Below are 17,694 nucleotides of genomic sequence, written 5' to 3'. Positions count from 1 at the left end.
AAGTTTAGGATCCCTTTTCAACAACAGGGCTATATCTGACGTATACATATAATAATTTGTTGTTCTTGTTATATTAGAGTTTTGCTTATATTTCAGCAGTGGTTTTATGTTACACATGAATATATAGCTTAACGTAGAATTCGAGCCACACAACCTCAAACCAGTTTTCCCACGTTGCATGCCGGTAAGCCAATCATATAGGCACGAGGAAGCTCGCCCTTTTAAAGACGAAATTCAAAGTACCAAATCACGTTCAAATTTTAAGGCTATATTACTGAGAATAGACTCTCGCACCATTTGTACTAAAGAATAAACATTATTTTTTTTTACTTAAGAGGGGACATGTTTTCAAAATTGGTCATTTTTCTCTTGGAACATCATATGCATTTATAAATTAAAGGGGAAAACAGAATAAGATCTAATATGGTAAAGGTGAGAATTACTTTAATAATCAAAATATGAGTAACTCTTTATCTTACTGTACCCTACTATTATTAATGGCTACTGGTATAAGAGCATGACGTTTCTTAAGGAGTAAAATATTAAAATCAAAATCAAAACCAATTTTTTAATGATGAAATCGAACAAATTATTAGCTTTCACAATCATGAATTAACCTCTACTCTCTGCAAAAGGAACCCAATAAACCTCTTGTTCCCAAAATGTACTACATCCAGTTTTTTAGAATTTGCAATTTTATTGGGAACAGAATCGTTAGTGGTACTGCTGCATATAAATTATAATTTGTGTCAGAACGCTCTAAAACCGTATTGAAAAACGAACTTCAGAAACAATTATTCCAATATGTACAATATCCTGCAATTATTTGTTTCAAAACATACTATATCCTTTCTTCATTCCAAAATCTACTGTATCCAGTATTGTCTAAATACGCATCTCTTCCTTTTTACGGTAAAATATACTACATCCCACTGAAGCAGCCAAACAGTTTTTTAGGCTTCTTTTTAAGAACTCTGAGCGCGAAATATGATATTTTCATTTGTAAATTGTACTGAAAGGATTCGTGCTTTCATTTGACAACATCGCTTTTGGCAATGTGGCTATAATACTACAATAAACATTATTGTTAAGATCTTGATGTCACATTGCTAGCAGTGCTCGTTTCTAACTAGTTTTGAACAGTAGTTGCCGTGAAACATTATACTTATTGTTTCTGCAATACGTTTGTTGTTTGAAGCTAGTTTAATAAATGTCATAATCTTGTCTAGTGCAGAAGAATATAGTGATCAAGACACATGGGACTGTTGTGCTCAAATATCACCAGAACATTCACGGAAACCACACAAATAAATTGTGAACGTATATGCATTTATGTCATGTAACAAAGAATAATATCAGTGTGTATGGTTTTAGTGTATTAAGTAGTAATTATGTGTTTTGAAAACACAATATTGTATTACTCTCTTCTATAATTTTAATTTCAAAACATATTATATCCAATCTATTTAGTACCAAAGTATACTATATCCACATATAAACCCAAAAGGTAATATATTTTTCATTGTTAAAATTTTAAGTGTTTTTATTTAAATTACTAAGTACATGCACGGACCGAACTATGTATCAGTAAAATAAATTATAAAATATTGAACCTAAATAAAATTGAACCATTATTTTTACAGCAAAATTTATTTATCATGTTTATTTTACTAATTCCTGAAAAAAAACCCAAGTTTATATAGTACATTTTGGAAACAAGTTCCTTACTTGGTTTCTAGTATTCAGTTTCATATCTGTAGTAAAGTACTATTTATAAAATGATGTACCATTTTCTCTGTTCTATCATACCTTTACGTATTGCCAGTAGTTAGGATATGTTATGTCTTAGCAGAGATCTTTTTTTAACTTCTTCAGTAAAGGGACACAATACTACTATTTTGAAGTCAATTTCAAAATTTGGCAATAGTTTTCAACTAATTCACGAATATAAGAAATAGAAGTTGTTCATACATTACCTGGGGGTTCAAGGTACTTCCTAGGATCAAATTCCTCTTCTTCATCTCCTAATAATTTGATTTCATTAGTTAATTGTATTACTTGAATAAACAATACTTTTTTTTTATATATCATATTAAAAATATTTTGGTAAAATTAGATTCACATTTTGTCATTGCTTTGTCCTTGATAAATGCTTTTATTTAAAAGGCAATATTCTATTTTTTTAATTTTAGTATTTAGAGTGGACATTTCATTTAATATTTGTTATTTTGTCATGAACTTGACAACAACATTAAAAACAAAGTTATATTTTAAAACACTCAATGTGATTGTTGCAGACTTTTCTCTGTCTTACCTGCTGACGCATAGTCGCTGTGTAACTTATTACAGGAAAAGTGGCTTTTCTTGGTGTTTCAGTAAGAAATAAGTGACGTAACAAAAAATCTTAGGAATAACTACAAATACTTTATTTGAATGGGCGCATGAGCATGAGTTAGGTTTTAAAGAAATACAATTTTGATTCTACTGGTACTATGAGAAATGTGAGGATTGTCAAAATATACTTTGTGTTTCGTATTGGGAATTGCAAGGCAACGACAGAAGTGTACAATAGTTGTTCTCTCGATAGCAGGCCTATAATATACTTAGATGTCTTTTTCATCCTAAATTAACCAGTTTCTTGGCTATACTAAGAAACATTTACGAAATTGCTCTTTTGAATATATATATATATATGTGTGTATAACTGTTTAAATATACTATCACTTCTAGTTTCAATGTTCATCGCTATCGAGCAAAGCGGTAAAAGATAGTAAAGCATATTCTTTTGGATATAGATTCAGTGTTTGATGAATGTTTTATCTGCACGAATCTTCTGTTCTGGCCAAGAGTTACTTAAATTTACCATTTTACGTTTGAATAGAAATTACCAGAAAGCAAAACGTGGAATATATATCAAAAAGATGATTCTCGATATTTATCAGTGTCCCAAGAAAGACTCTACCTTCTGTCGTATGTTTTTACTAAGATATAATTTTAGTTGCTTCCTTGACAGAGTTGCAACTTGCGAAGTATATGTCTCTGCTCCACTCTTTACGTGTATTCAAACCGGAAGAGTCAGAAATGTACATTATTTGTTTCAGTGTTCATTACTAGTGAGAAAACATGGAAATAGACAGTTTTTACTTTTTATTTTTGGATTCAATATTTCAGGAATAGGGTTCATATCCGCGCAAATGTCATTACTTAAAGCGGAAGCTGTAGATATTTGCTCTCAACATTTATTTTCGTTGAGCAAAATAAATGATACATTTTGGTAAATGGTTTTTCTGGTTTGGAGCAATATTTGATTTCATGTTGGCTAGTATGTTTCCATTTAAATCGTAGGTAGTAGACATCTACTGCAAGTTAAGAGTTCAATATTGATTAAGAAAAACTAAAACTCTGTGCCACACAGAAGAAACTATTTTCTTCATGGTTTTTGTATCTCAAAAGTGCATTCTATCTAGGATATTAGTCGTCTACTGGGACCTAACGTGATATATTTACCCTTCAGTTTTAACACTTAATACGTATAGACGACTAAGTTAGCCATATTTGTTAGCTAGCTAGTAGTTTATATTAGTTAGCCATGTTAAACAAAGCTCTTTGTTAGACTTCGAAAATATATATTATGCTTAGGCATGGGAAGTTTTATAGTTCGTCCAAATGATTTTCTCCATCCGTACTGCTCTGTGCCGATGTGTATCAGAGAAAATAGAACGAAATAGTGATAAATGATTTTTTTAAATATGTATTCACCTCATTCCGTGACCCTCTATTCAAACATAAAGTGATAAAGATTAACAATGTCCTGTGCTACCGTTGATCAACACAAAGTGAAAGAGGCAATACATATCAAGAAGTATTTTTTCCACATAGATTCATGGTTCCAAGAATAGGTGTCGTATATACTCTTATCGTTCTAATAAAACCGTAAGCTGGTGAAATCTACTTCTCTGTTCAGTTTCAATATTGATCTGCGTAGAGCGTACACAGTAATATACAGAAACACACTGTCTTCTGATATGAATTTACTGCTCCAAGAGTAAATTTAACACATTTCTTTATTCAGACTTTAACTGAAAGTAAAAACGATTCTGGGTTTATGTCACAGTGATGAGAACAGAGAAATAGCAGTAATAGGTAGAGAGAAACAGTCCCTCAATACGGTTTAGTGTTGCAAGAATAAAATATATTTCCTTTTTAACTTCTATTAAAACCGAAAGTAGTAGAAATGAATTCTTTTCAGTTTCAACGTTTAGTATTATAGAACAAAATCAGTACTAATGGAGAGAAGCTGCTTCTTTAAAGTGGTTCGATATTAATTTTTTTTCTTATTCTTAGTTTCTCTATTCAAACTGAAAATGATCACTATTAGAAACTACAATATACAGCAAGAAACCTAATATTAACTAGGATTTACTGGAACAAATGTGTTATTTTTCCGCGTATAGGCTTTTAGAAAACCAGAAGCTTGAGAAATCTAAACAACTTTCAGTTTTCATTTTGATCCGTTAAGACCAAAAGCTGCAATAGGCAACACAATTCTTCGTGTTCTTTCATCATTAAAAGAACATGCTGAATCTCCAACCTTATTTGGCTATTACAACCATAAATTATAGATATACCACTTTCAGTTCCAATTTTAATCCACATAGTTTGCAAGTATATCATAGGTTTATTATGTGGAACATATTTTACTTCTATATTCTTTCTTACCTAAACTTTTAATTAAAAATCACTCGATTTTAAAAAGTGTATTTTATTTTACAATTTTCCAGATCTTTACCTTAAGTATTATTATAATACTTACAATTATTATAATACCTACCATTAGTTTCTTCAATACTAACGTCAGGAGCTGAAAGTAAATAAATAATTGTCAGTGAAAAATGTAGTTCATATGTACATTGATACACAAGGAAAACTACATTTGTGAAGACGTTTTTAAACGTTTGGGGTTAATTCTTTAGTACAAATTAAACTATTGCTTGCCAGGACAAGAGTTCTACATCTTTAGAGCTAGGCATAAATGTCAGAAGTCTTATGGAACAGCAATGTCTGTCCATCTATCGATATGCATCAAAGCAGAAATCGTAAGATACACCAAGGACCGGTTTCTAGTAATCGATTTAATGTCAAAGGAATGGGTTCCATCTTTCTCGTTAACCCTTTATTCAAACCAAAAGTGGTAAAATTAATAATTTCCTGTTTCAATGTTTTTCCCGTAGAACAAAATTGTACTACATAATAACAAGGAACCATCATTAACGGATACAGGCCTTCAGGAAACATGTTGTCATCTTCTGCAAGTGTCTATAAAAACACAGTAAGTCGTTGAAATATATTTCCTGTTTCAATGCAGAATTCCATAGAGCAAGAACTGTAAAAGTTTTGCAGTTCAAAAATCAGGTCCCTATTCTACATCAACTCTTTACCCCAAACTGAAAGTACTAGAACTTAGTCATTACTGGTTTCACTCTTGTTGCCGTATAACTAAAGTGGTAACGGACAGTGATAATTGCCTTTTGCAATTGGTTCAACATCTTAAGAGAACATATCACTAACATCCGCAACACTACGAGAAAAGGATGTGGTTAAAGTTTACTAGTACTTCCGGTTTCAATATTCATTTCTACCCAATGAAAATAGTAAGAAATATCCAGAAGTGATTTTCTACAACATTATCAGTGTTTCCATAATGGATTCCATCTCTTGAATACATCTTCCGTTCATACGAAAGTCACAGAAATAGATTATTTTTAGTTTATTATTATTCCACATGGATTAAACATGGTAATAATTAGTTAGAATCATTTTTCTGCAATCGATTTAGCATTTCAAGGAAATATACTACCGCCATGCACAACAGTTTATAAAATCTGAAAGTAGTCGGAAATGACTAGTACCTCCGGTTTGAATACTTATTTCTATAGAGAGAATTTGATAAAGTATAACAAAAACTGGTTTCGATATAGTTTGAGTTTCCAAAGAATGAGTTTTATCCCTACTTTTATCTATCTTTACAAACCAGAAGTGCTAAAAATATACGATGTTCTGGTATTAAATAGTGGTAAAATATGAATAAAATGAAAATAGTTAGCGATAAGCAGTTTTTGATATTGATATAGTGCAAGAATATACTCGTATTAAACTTTCCAGTTTATTCCCGTTGCAATCGGAAGTGATAAATGTAAATTATAACTTCGGTTTCAATATTATTCTACAATCTTGAGTTATAGACTACCACTTCAAGTTTGATTATGATTGCTCTCTGTAAAACGAAACTCCTGATTCCCTTTATGCCATTTCCAAAAATTCAAACAAGTATGAAGATGAAATTAGAACTAGTTATTTTCTGAGTACACAATATATCAGTACTGGTAGAAATAGAGTTCGTTACGCTTAATGCATTTCTTTTTAATTCCGAAGTTCTTATCTATACTGATAATGCCAGAAAGTAACTATGAATTAGTCAAACATCACAGTAAACAAATATGAAAAATACAATATTATTTAATCACGTTCTCAGCTACTGCAAATCAAATCCAATAACAATACTGTTACATGTATAACTCACTGATAATTTATCTGTGATCTCTGGAGAACCCTAGCCCACCAACTGAGAACAACTGACCTAGCACAACGTACCCTTTCGGAACCAAGAAAATTTTCACATTTGCAGCGTTACTGCTTTTCGTACATTGGTTTTGCACACACAGTATATACTAGACTGATACATCTATCGAAATTATTGTTCTAATACCGAAGTACGGGCATGGTTGCTCTGTGATAAAGTGTTCATTTCTATAAAAGAGGGCCCTCGCTTGTTTTCAAATCACATAAGATTATGGTTGACAACATCGTGTCCCGTTGGTTTCTTCTTTTACCATTACTCCAAGAATTCCTTTGGAACAATTAGCCTTCGTTAACACTTGTCTTAATTATCCTAAAAGTCATAAGCATGAAACGGTGAATACTTAATTTCATTTCTATTTTTTTATGAAAGTTTGTTCTATACTGAGACAAAGTAGATTAATTAAACACAGGCATTTCTCCTTTCAAATTGTAACTTTCAAGAACAGTGTTCTTTTAACTTCAACACCTACAGTGACCATTGTTCTTTGATATATTGTTGTTTATTCTCCTCATTTAATTTTTAATAAAATACCTAAGAATTCTCCAGTTTGTTTAAGGGGCATCGACCATACACCACATTCAGTTATGCATTAATAGAATCTATGATTAAAAACAACGGACATCTATGCCCTTTTGTCCGACTTCAATTCGACATCTAGTTCTTGAATTATGGCTGTTTGTGCATGTTTCTGACAAATTGTGGGCTGCTCATAGCACCGAAAGGAAGTATTTCTACAACCTAATTGGCCTGTAATTCTTATCTTTTCATGTTATCAGAAAATATCTGCTAAATGTTACCGAAACTGTTTTATACACAGGCTGGAACAAGAAGATCGGAATAATGGAATAATTTGAGAAATGGAACTGTAATTTAAAAATTTATGTAATACGTGTTCAATATTTTAAAAATCTATCAACTTTCTTAAAAACAGGTTACCCCACTCTCTATTTATATTACTTAAATATATTAATATTGCACGATATGATAAATTATTTGCGCGTGCTTTCTAAATCAGCAGTAATCTTGAAGGGAAACAAGATCTAAGAACTGCGCTGTGTTGTCAAGCGTTACAACACAACAAAAGATCAATCTTCAAATACCAAAAATGATTGATGTTAGAATTTCTTGGTATTCTATTGCTACAGGTAAGAATTAATTGCATTCTCTGTAGGAGGTAGCAGAAGTAATAAATCCTGCGACTTGGTCTCTATTGTATAATCAGGGAAAGCAGAAAGAAAGTATTGGAAAAGGCAGTTCTTAGGGTAATCAGTGGGACACAAAGGGTTAAATCAATGCAATGTTACGTATAAGGAGGCGTTGAATAACTGCATATATATATATGGCGTGGAGTGTGTGTTAGTATCATACACTTAAAATATAACCAATTAGAGTTTTTAATGAATCAAAATTGAGCCTGCAATCTGCAACGAATAGGAGACTGTCAGTATAACTAGTTACAATAATGGCGAGTGCATAGCACAGAATATTATTCAAACATTTTTATTGTTTTTAAACATAAATCGAAAATTTGAATTTGTTTCTGATTTCTCGTATTTTAACTTACTGTGTAGTTTCTTTTATCACGTTTAAATTCTCCAGGTTAAGCTTTACCTATGGTTGTTCTAGTACATTTTGTTTCACAAAAGATATTTAACGTGATATTAACTCACGTAATCTAACTTAATATTGTGGGAAAGGCTATTTATTTTGTTAATTTTTTCACTTTTACAGTAAAACATTTTCTCTTATTGGTAAGTAGAAATAAAATGTTGATAGGAAAACTATATTTCCAGCTTATTACTTACATTCATCATCACTGTATCCTAAACATTCCAGTAGCTCCTTGAGACTGTCACTAAGCTTTTTCCCGTCTAGAAAATAATAAAATAATAAGAGAAATCATAACATATTTTCTTAAGAATCATAATCAAAATGTTTTTCATATATATTTTATTTAAAACGTAAGAAATGAGCAGTGGTAATTAAAGTCATGTGTATCCTGTGATGGAATCAAGTTGTTTGTTAAACAGATTTTGTTCTGACGTGGTAATTACTGTTGTATGATGCTTTTATGCACATTATTATAAATTTTGTAATGTATAAAATTGTACATTTTATAATATTTGCATTATTCCGATACCTATCAGTTTAGTGCACAATGTGTATTACACAAGCTCTTTCACTTTCATAAAAAAAAATCTTTCAGGTACACAATATCGAAAAGATGACAAACTTCTTTATTATTGCGATAATTGTGCTAAGTGATTCTGACTTCAGCTTTGGTGTCTGGGGTTCTTGGTTCAATCTCAGCTTGCGAGAAGTGAACTTTATGGTAACCAAACACAATGTACCTTTGGTTTTTCGGAGTTCTCCCGTTTCATCTCACTTTCTTCGTTCCACCATTTTTCTTCATATCTCATAATCACCTTCTTCTTTAGCCTATCCGATATAATCTTGAGACGTAAAAGTTAATTATTTCATTTCATTTTAATTACTCTTATAATTGTGTGAAAATGCTGCAACGCTTTTATTTGCTCATTATGTATTTAAGCCGATGATTGCAGAAGGATATGAGTTCAACCTTTGGGGTGTTAAAGATAAACTATGTACAATCATAATTACTGATCTTTGTAGCATAAACTCCATAGTTAATTTTTACGTTTTCCCCGTTTCACTGCTAAGTGCCAACAAGTTAAGTGCGAACCCGGATAAGATTTGCAAACTACCGAGTACCGACAGGAACCTGCAAGGGGTAACTGGTGAACTCATGCGTTATATCTGATCTAGATTGTCTTCGACCTTTTTTTAGTTAATAAGGTGCTAGGAGTCTTACATGAGCCAAGGACTAAAAATGTAAATAGACGAGATCTCGGATATTGATATATTTCAGGGATGTTTCATATTTATTCTAACACGAGTTTGTTTTTGTACATAATTTTTTAGTAACAGCTGTAAATGATTTTTTAAAGTTTAGTGTTTTAAAATTATATATTATGATTAGAATGCGTGTGAAATCTTCCTCTACTGAACTTTATCTGCGACATCAATCCATTACAATACTATCTTGAATGTTTAGTTCCTATCTTGCATCACTAGGATTGGTACATACCGCACCTTTCAGTCCAGCAGTTTATCATTTTAGTCTGGACTCTAAATGATTCTGGAGGCTATTGCTTCGTTCCCAGCTTCTACAATAAACCCTAGTTATTGGGTTTTGACTAATGACAGTAGTGGAATTCACTAATTTCCTTGAGGCTCACGTTTCCTCAGATTTGCAACCGATCGAGCTCTTGCTCGGTATACTAAATATGTCAGTGGTCAGCAAACGTTTTATTTGCTAAGAACAGGGACTTGGAAAATGAATCATACTAATCTCGGATTTTTGCATGTAAATTATAAATAGTTACATTGTAATGTGCGCATTGTTTTGTACGGATAAAATAAATATTTAAGTAATCCATATTAATAATTTGAATATGTTTCTATGTGTTTTGTATGAGCAAAATTTTATCCGAAATACAGTGTATTTTCATTTTGTATCAAGTACCGAGCGACAGTGTTTTACGGATATTTCCGGCAGTGTTTTACGAGAATAGTTTTAAGAGTTTATGAATGAGTAAAAGTGCTGTCGTCTGTTTTTGCTATGTTCACTGAGATTTTATTTGTCACCAACTCTATTTCGTATCTCGCAGCACTTAAAAATAATTTGTGTCAAGCTTTCTTATCTCTCGTAAGCGTCATGTGCGTTTAGAAAAAGAAAATGTTTCTTTTAATTCTAGTTGTTTGGGAACTTGTATAAAAATACCGACGATGCTTCTAAAACGATTACTGATTATGGTAAGAAGGTACTTACCTACTACTATTTTAATAATTCGCTCAAAAGTAAAATGGAGTTAAAATAACACTAGGTATATGTCAAAGTTTAACACAAATCAGATTACAGAGAACCATCATATCGAAATATTAAAACCATTTTTAAATGTCCATTATATAATAGATGAAAATTTGAAACTTAACTTTAACCCGACATGATAATAAAAAATCATTGCAGATTAAATACTATTTTATTTTCAAATCATGTATTCTAAGAGTATATTTTCGTTGCATTTAATGTTCTGTTTTGTCTATTACAGGTTGGGAGAAACAGTTTCCACCGTAGATGTAAGAAGAAAGTTGAATTCAAACACACTCTTATGATTTCAGTGATCTTTGTAATACTGTTTTTAAGTGAGATATCAGAAAGATACCACGTAATATGAAAAAATCATTGTTAAGTATTATGAAAGCAGAAACAATTTACAATTAAAACGAATTCTAAAACTAATTCAAGTAATTTTTGTCAAGAACGAGATGGTGTGAAATAAAATTTTATTTTGAAATACCTTTCTTCTTTTTTCCATCTGAAAAGAGAAAAAATGAATTATTTCTTACTTACTTTTATCAAGAAATCATCGATACTATAGTTTCAACTCCAACCCTAAGATCTAAAACATTGAAAACAATGCTTATGTTCTATGCATAAAGAAGTTCTTATACATTAAATATTTTTCACCTGCCGAAACCATGCTCCTCTCTATGTCTACATGATTCAACATATTGTAGTTGAATACCTTGTTAGTGTTTTTTGGAGTAATAATTTATCCTATATGAGAAGATTTCTCTTTTAAGTTCGGAATTTTAGAGAAAAATACGATATTATTTAAATTTGATACACTTAGTATATAAAATTATTTATAACTAACTAAGTAACTCTATATCTTATGGAACTCGGAGGTTCAATTTCAGGTTCACAAAAGCTTGCCATCCATGTGTGCCCTTAGCCAACTGGATCCAGTTTCTTATTTGTATTCCTTTTCTACAAGTTCCATCTTAACATTGTCCTCAAATCTGCGCCTATGTCTTCCCAATCATCGTTTTTCGATAAGATTTCCAGTTTAAACTTCGAAAGTGTTCCTACTTTCTGTTATTCTAGCAACATGGCCTGCCCATCTGAGACTGTTGGACGTGGTGAACAATATTTTGGTAAACGGTATAATTATGCAGTTTTTCGTTATGAAGTTTCCACCATTCCCCACTCGAGTCTCTTTTGGGTCCGAATATTTGTCTCAGAATTCGCCATATTCCGTCCTTCAGAGTAAGCTACTATGTTTCGCAACCTACATCAGAAATGACAAGTTTGCCGTTTTATATATTTTAAACCCAAATTCCTTGACAGAATTTAAGAAAACAAAAGGTTTGAAGTGAATAATACCGCAAATGTCCTGCTTCTTTCCACATTAAATTTATTTGTGGATATGGTTCGGGTTTTTTGATCTTAGCAATTTGAAAGCACCTATTTTGTCGAAGGTGTTATTTGATATTTTGACGCATTCATATCTTGCAATGTTACGAAAACGGCGAATTTCTAGGTATCTTTTAAATAAGCCTTTACTTTCAAATACATGTTCCTACAAGTGTTTGATAGGTTATTAATGTTTCTTTCTATTTCTCTCCTATCATATTCAAATAATCAGAATACGATATAATTTTGTGAATATCGTTCAGCTCTAGACTCTGATTGCTGTCTTTGACTTTCCTTATAACGTACTCCAGAACAAAGTTGAATAATAACGACGAAAACTCATCTTGTTTCAGATCATTCACGACATGAAAGCTTGTGGACAAGGATGTTTCTACTCAAACTTTATTTTTGCATTCACTTAAACCCATCTTCATTAATCTAACTAGGATTTTCATTATTAAAAATCTGTAAGAATATTGTACAAATTTCCTACTAACCGAATTGTAATCCTTTCTAAAATCGATAAATAATTGAAGTATCGCGTTATTGCATTCCGATGTTTTTAGAATACTTGTCTAATGTTAAATATCTGGTCTATAGTCTATCGATTTCTTCTAAATCTGCAGTGATAATCTCCGAAAATTCCATCTGCGTGTCTGCATGTTGCTAATGGAATGTTTGAAAGGATTTTATAGGATGGCGGAAGGAAAGAAATGCTTCGATAATTATTACAATCAGTTTTATGGCCTTTCTTGAGAATTAGATCAATGCTTGATTTTTCATCTCTTGTGTCAGTACCTCTTCGATGCAAATTAGGAGAATGAGTTCGTGCAGTGGCGTAACTAAGGGCTTGGGGGGCCACCCCGCAGACAACGTGGAATGGGGCCCCTTCTCTACGTCCTACATCACGATTTCGGGCCCCGTGATGGTTTCGGGCCCCCGTAATGCGGGGTCTACGGGGTTCTTATTTACGCCCCTGAGTTTGTGTGTCTTGTTCTACAATCTTTCCTCTCCAGCTAAAATTAACTCAGTCAACATTTCTTCTACATCCAGAGATTTCTGTTTCTTTAATCTTTGTATTGTGATTTGTACTTCTGTTCGATTGGGCTATAGAATATACACTTATGGTATTTGCACTTTTCTTTTTTTGCGAACATTATTTCTTTTCTGCGTGCTAAGTAAATCGTAGAAGAAATCTTTCTATCTTTTCAAAGTGCTATCTATATGAGTGAGGCTCTCTTTGATATATAACCATGAGGTTGATACCCTTTCTTAAGTTAGTTGATTCTCTTATATATGTCTCGATTTCGTTTTTACTATTACCTTTAAGTTTAGTAATTTAACTTTCAAAAATCATTTTACTTTGTTTTAAGTTTTGGAAGTTTCCGCCTCACGTCAACGAAATTTTGTGTAGTTTTATTGTTCGTATTCCATAGCCATCTAAGTATTTCCTATTTTCTCTTCTCTGCTAATTGAGTGCATTCCCGGTCGAACCTTGGTTTACTGCTATGTATTTTGGCGTGCACTAATTTTTGTTTGCTGAAATTTTAATGCTATTCCTACTTTGAATCAAAGTATCTTCAACACTAGTGACTCCAGACTTTCTAAAGTCGAGAATATATTTGATTTCACCTTAGTATTCCTCTCACACCTGACACTCTTTTAATTTCTTCAAATTAAACATTTTCGTCTTCAGATGTTGAATATTTGCTCTGTTCAAGGATAATCTCTTATTATGTCAGCCACCAGGCAGTGATCAGTGTCACAGTCAACTTCTCTAACTGACGGAACATCAATTATACTACACTGTTCTCTTGTATCTATCAAAACTTGATCTATTTTATTGTGTATTTTTCCAACTGTGAGGTCCAAGTATATTTATGAATGTCACAGTAAAGAAATCTTGTGCTCTTGAAATGTTTTGGATGTTGCAAAGTTTCTATATTTCTCTAACTCATTCGTTACGGTTTCTTACGTGCCTGCTCTATAAAGACTTTTTAAATTTCATATTTCAAATCTCATGTTCATTTTACTTTGCTAAGGTCGTGCCATGTTATCTCTCCTGGTTCGTGGCTTTCGTCAATGCTTCTGAAAATTACTTTTTTTTTTTTACAGAATCAGGTTGTTAGCCTCACACCAAACCCCCAAACTAAAGGACTACCGTTGCCATCTGCCTGTCACTGCTTATTTAATATATTCGCAGGTAACTGCTATATCCAGAGGTCTTCTTTTCGATTCGCTACCTGAAGACGCATGGTGACAGGAACACATATTACATGGATACATTTTATGAAGTTGAAAATCATAACAAGTAAATCTTTTACATTTACCATGTCACATTTAATTTGTGTTTGACTTAACTTGAGAGAAGTAGTTCTTATTATTAATAAGATGAATAAATTGTTACCTTTCTTATCTGGTTCAAAAACCTCTTCAGAAGCCCAAGGTGCTCTGAGCTTGGCTGAAAAGAGCATTTGTAATATATATATATATAAATAGGTAGTGTTGTTCTATTATAGCTTATAAGATTTTTTTTGCATAGTCACTTTAATATTAATATATTTGAGAGTTTTGAATGGTTTGTTTGTTTATCCTAAAACTCATTCTTTAATTCACTTTCATTTCATTCATCTTTCATTAAATATCTTTTACCTACAAGCTTATATTACGTAAACTAAAATGCCTTTTCCAGGTTTTCTGTTTCAAAACACACACTATCATACATATTTATCAAATACACAGTGACAGGTATGAAGTTTTGTAAGGGAGGAACTAACATCTACGATTGTGCCGAAATTTGCTTTAAATCCATTCCTTGCAAAACGAACTGTCGACTTCCGAGCCTTTAGTAAGCCTTTAAACTCTGACACGATGTACAAATTAGAGTGAAAACCAACGACTTTGACATTGTATAATAACGTGATCAGTAGGTGTTCTACATAAATATTAAACTTAATTTTAAATACTTCAGTCAGGACAGAGAAGTTAAGCTATTCAAAAGATTGAAAATAATGGATGTTACGAATATTGCTCAAACTATTTTGTCAATTTGAATTTCTCAAGTACTTCTGTAAAAAGCATTTGGTTACATAGCTTGTAATTAACAGTAGTATTTAAAACAGATACAAAAGAGTAATAGTAAGCATAAGAAATGAAAAGTTAATTACCTTCGTTACTAGTATTAACTATTAACTTTTTTTTTAAATATTGATATAATAATATCTTCATGATGCATTGGAATTCGAGTATTCATTGGATTCCGATCGTTGGCGAAAAAAAGAAAGAATGCAATGGAACATTCCTTTTCAGAATCAAACAGTAGACCAGCATTGAATAGGAATGATATGTTACTATCAAGAACAAAGCCAAGGTATGCAGTGCGGAAGAGGTGTTGGCTAATTATATATCGACAAGAAAGCTGCTTGAAATTTCAAACGTTAATCGGCAACTGAATTTACTGAACCGTACATGAGTGTTGTGTGTCTTAATCCAACCCCACATGACTTGAAACTCGGCATTTTTCTACTTATACTTATTTTATAATTATTTATTTAATTATTTATTATAATTTAAATATACTTATTTTATATTTAGAAATTACTTAAAATTATAATTAATAACTTTATATCCTAAGCTAACCTATATAAAATATATCAATTGTTTTAACTACTTACACTGTGTAGCTTTAAACAACATAATTTATCGTTCAAAGGTACACGATGCATTAATGTTCGTAGGTACAAGAGGGCCACCATTACGAAAAAAGGTTCTTTGCTAGCTTAAATATTGAACAGAAGTTAAAACTAAAAATATTACTGTATTCACCAATGATTCTACCCCAAGTTTGGACAAATAAATATCACAAGTTGCGAAAACCGAAGAGCAAAAAAACTCAAAAGGTAACTAGAAAGAATCTTCGTTTTGGGGGTGAAAAAAATTAAAAGGAACATTACTAGGAACAACAGTCAGTAAACAACAGCCAAACGCATTTGTAGTGCTTCTTTCATTTACTTTTTCAAACGAATTTTAATCACTGCACCTAGATAGCTCTGAATTCGAGAAAAGCACAGGTGTTCAAAGGTGCATTGTTTCAAAGGTAGAATGCCTTCCCCTAATTCCTGTATAGAAGCAAAACGATTTATGTTAACCGTGTTAGTGTGTTCATTTATTAGCTCCTGGAATAAGTATAGGAGATCACAATTTTACCCTTGGCAAATGCATGTATGTTTGTTTGTGTGCGATCCTGTTAAACACTCAGTTCGACAGCAGACCACGTGTTACACAACCTTGCTCGCCGCAAGCTTTTGAGTTGAATGTGCTTTTATATGTTGGTATAGTTCATATTTGTGTTTTTAAATTATTCTTGGAAGCTAAAATATTATGTAGTTTACTATAATTTTATCGCACATATTATCTTGTGAACCATGTTGGACTCAAGAACAGAATAATATTTTAGTTTTGATGAATTATTTGATAAGAAGTAAGTTGAATAGACAAAGTGCACCTATTTTTTGATGTTCGTACTTAATTTGATTTTTCTCTTAAATATCAGTGCAAGAATTTGTATATCGCAACCTATCATAAGTGATTATTTTCACTCATTACATCTGTAGACTATAGATAACTTAATAATGTTGTGTCTAGATTTTTGGTTCTCGAGTCATGGTCCACCAGTTATGATATTTTCATTTAATGGAAATTTCTCCTATAAAATATTTTCTAATTGCTATTTAGAAAAAAATATACGTAATGAAATACTTTTAATGTTAATTTGAACCATAAAAACGTGAATAGTAAGAAGATTGATTACCAATATTGTAATTACATTGTACAAATATGATAAACGTTTGATGAAATCAATGTATATTGTTTTCGCATGAGAAAATTTTACTAGGCAGGTAAGGAATAGGTACTTACATTTATTAATACATACACTGAAGTTGAGATGGAACGCATAATGTACATATAAATACGCTAGTGTCTGATTTCTGCAAGTATGTAGATATTACCGTAGAGAATATGTAACTATGAGTAAATGAAATGAGATCTTTAAGATTTACGTCCCACGGTTATGCCTGCCAAGGTAAGCTGACAGTGATGATGAGAAATGAATGAAATGGTGGACTTAAGAAAGTGGGAGGAAACAGACGAACTTCGAGAAAACCTACGCACACGGTGTTTGTCCACCACAAAACTCACTTGGTGCGAGCTGGGATCGAACTAAGTAACTCATGCAACAGAGGTGAACACTCTATCACTGAGACACCGCGATCTCGTATAACTACAAGGCAAGTCCTCTTGAAGCAATCAGTAAATTTCAAAATGAGTAAAACATGCAAAGAAGACGACTTCGATTTATGTCAATATATGCTACAGTATTCAGTTTAAGAAACTCAAGAATATTCAGTTTAAGAAATTTAGCGAGAAATGTTTTTTCTCGTTCCGTAGTGTCAAGAGCATGGCGAGAAAATACAGACCGTTTTAAAGGAAATAGTAAGCAGAGGAAAAGCAAGGGACAAGCAGGCTTGAATGATCGTAGTATTTAAAACAACAACCATACCGTACGTAGTGTCACCAAACTTTAACCGATTATTACAGTTAAATAGCCATAAACGAACCGTTCAGCTATGGTGTACGTGTGCAATGTCCGGATTATTTCCATAGATTAGTTGAATGTATATCTCGTTGTAGGGCAATCGTTTTCTACGCCAAATAAGCAAGAAATTTTTACTATTCAGATATCCTTAATTCAGTCTAACCTCGACGTAGGATT

The 17,694-nt window shown here is 32.0% G+C and overlaps 1 protein-coding gene across 3 annotated transcripts in view; it reads right to left on the bottom strand.

Moving 5' to 3' along the window:
• Nucleotides 1-17,694, bottom strand: part of LOC145683706 (uncharacterized) — a 169,118-nt gene that overhangs the window by 47,540 nt on the left and 103,884 nt on the right. For all 3 annotated transcript variants that reach the window (XM_081755143.1, XM_081755144.1, XM_081755145.1), the window contains exons 32-36: nt 14,329-14,382; nt 11,023-11,040; nt 8,446-8,511; nt 4,832-4,861; nt 1,977-2,024 (exon numbers count right to left, since the gene is read on the bottom strand). In XM_081755143.1, coding sequence (XP_081611269.1) covers nt 1,977-2,024; nt 4,832-4,861; nt 8,446-8,511; nt 11,023-11,040; nt 14,329-14,382 — 216 coding nt within the window. The remainder of the gene's footprint in view (nt 1-1,976; nt 2,025-4,831; nt 4,862-8,445; nt 8,512-11,022; nt 11,041-14,328; nt 14,383-17,694) is intronic.

This window comes from Thermobia domestica, chromosome 4, assembly GCF_964235325.1.
Source record: "Thermobia domestica chromosome 4, izTheDome1.hap1.1, whole genome shotgun sequence".
NCBI lineage: Eukaryota > Metazoa > Arthropoda > Insecta > Zygentoma > Lepismatidae > Thermobia > Thermobia domestica.
Note: the sequence above shows the minus strand (reverse complement) of the source record. Positions and strands in the feature narration are given on the sequence as shown.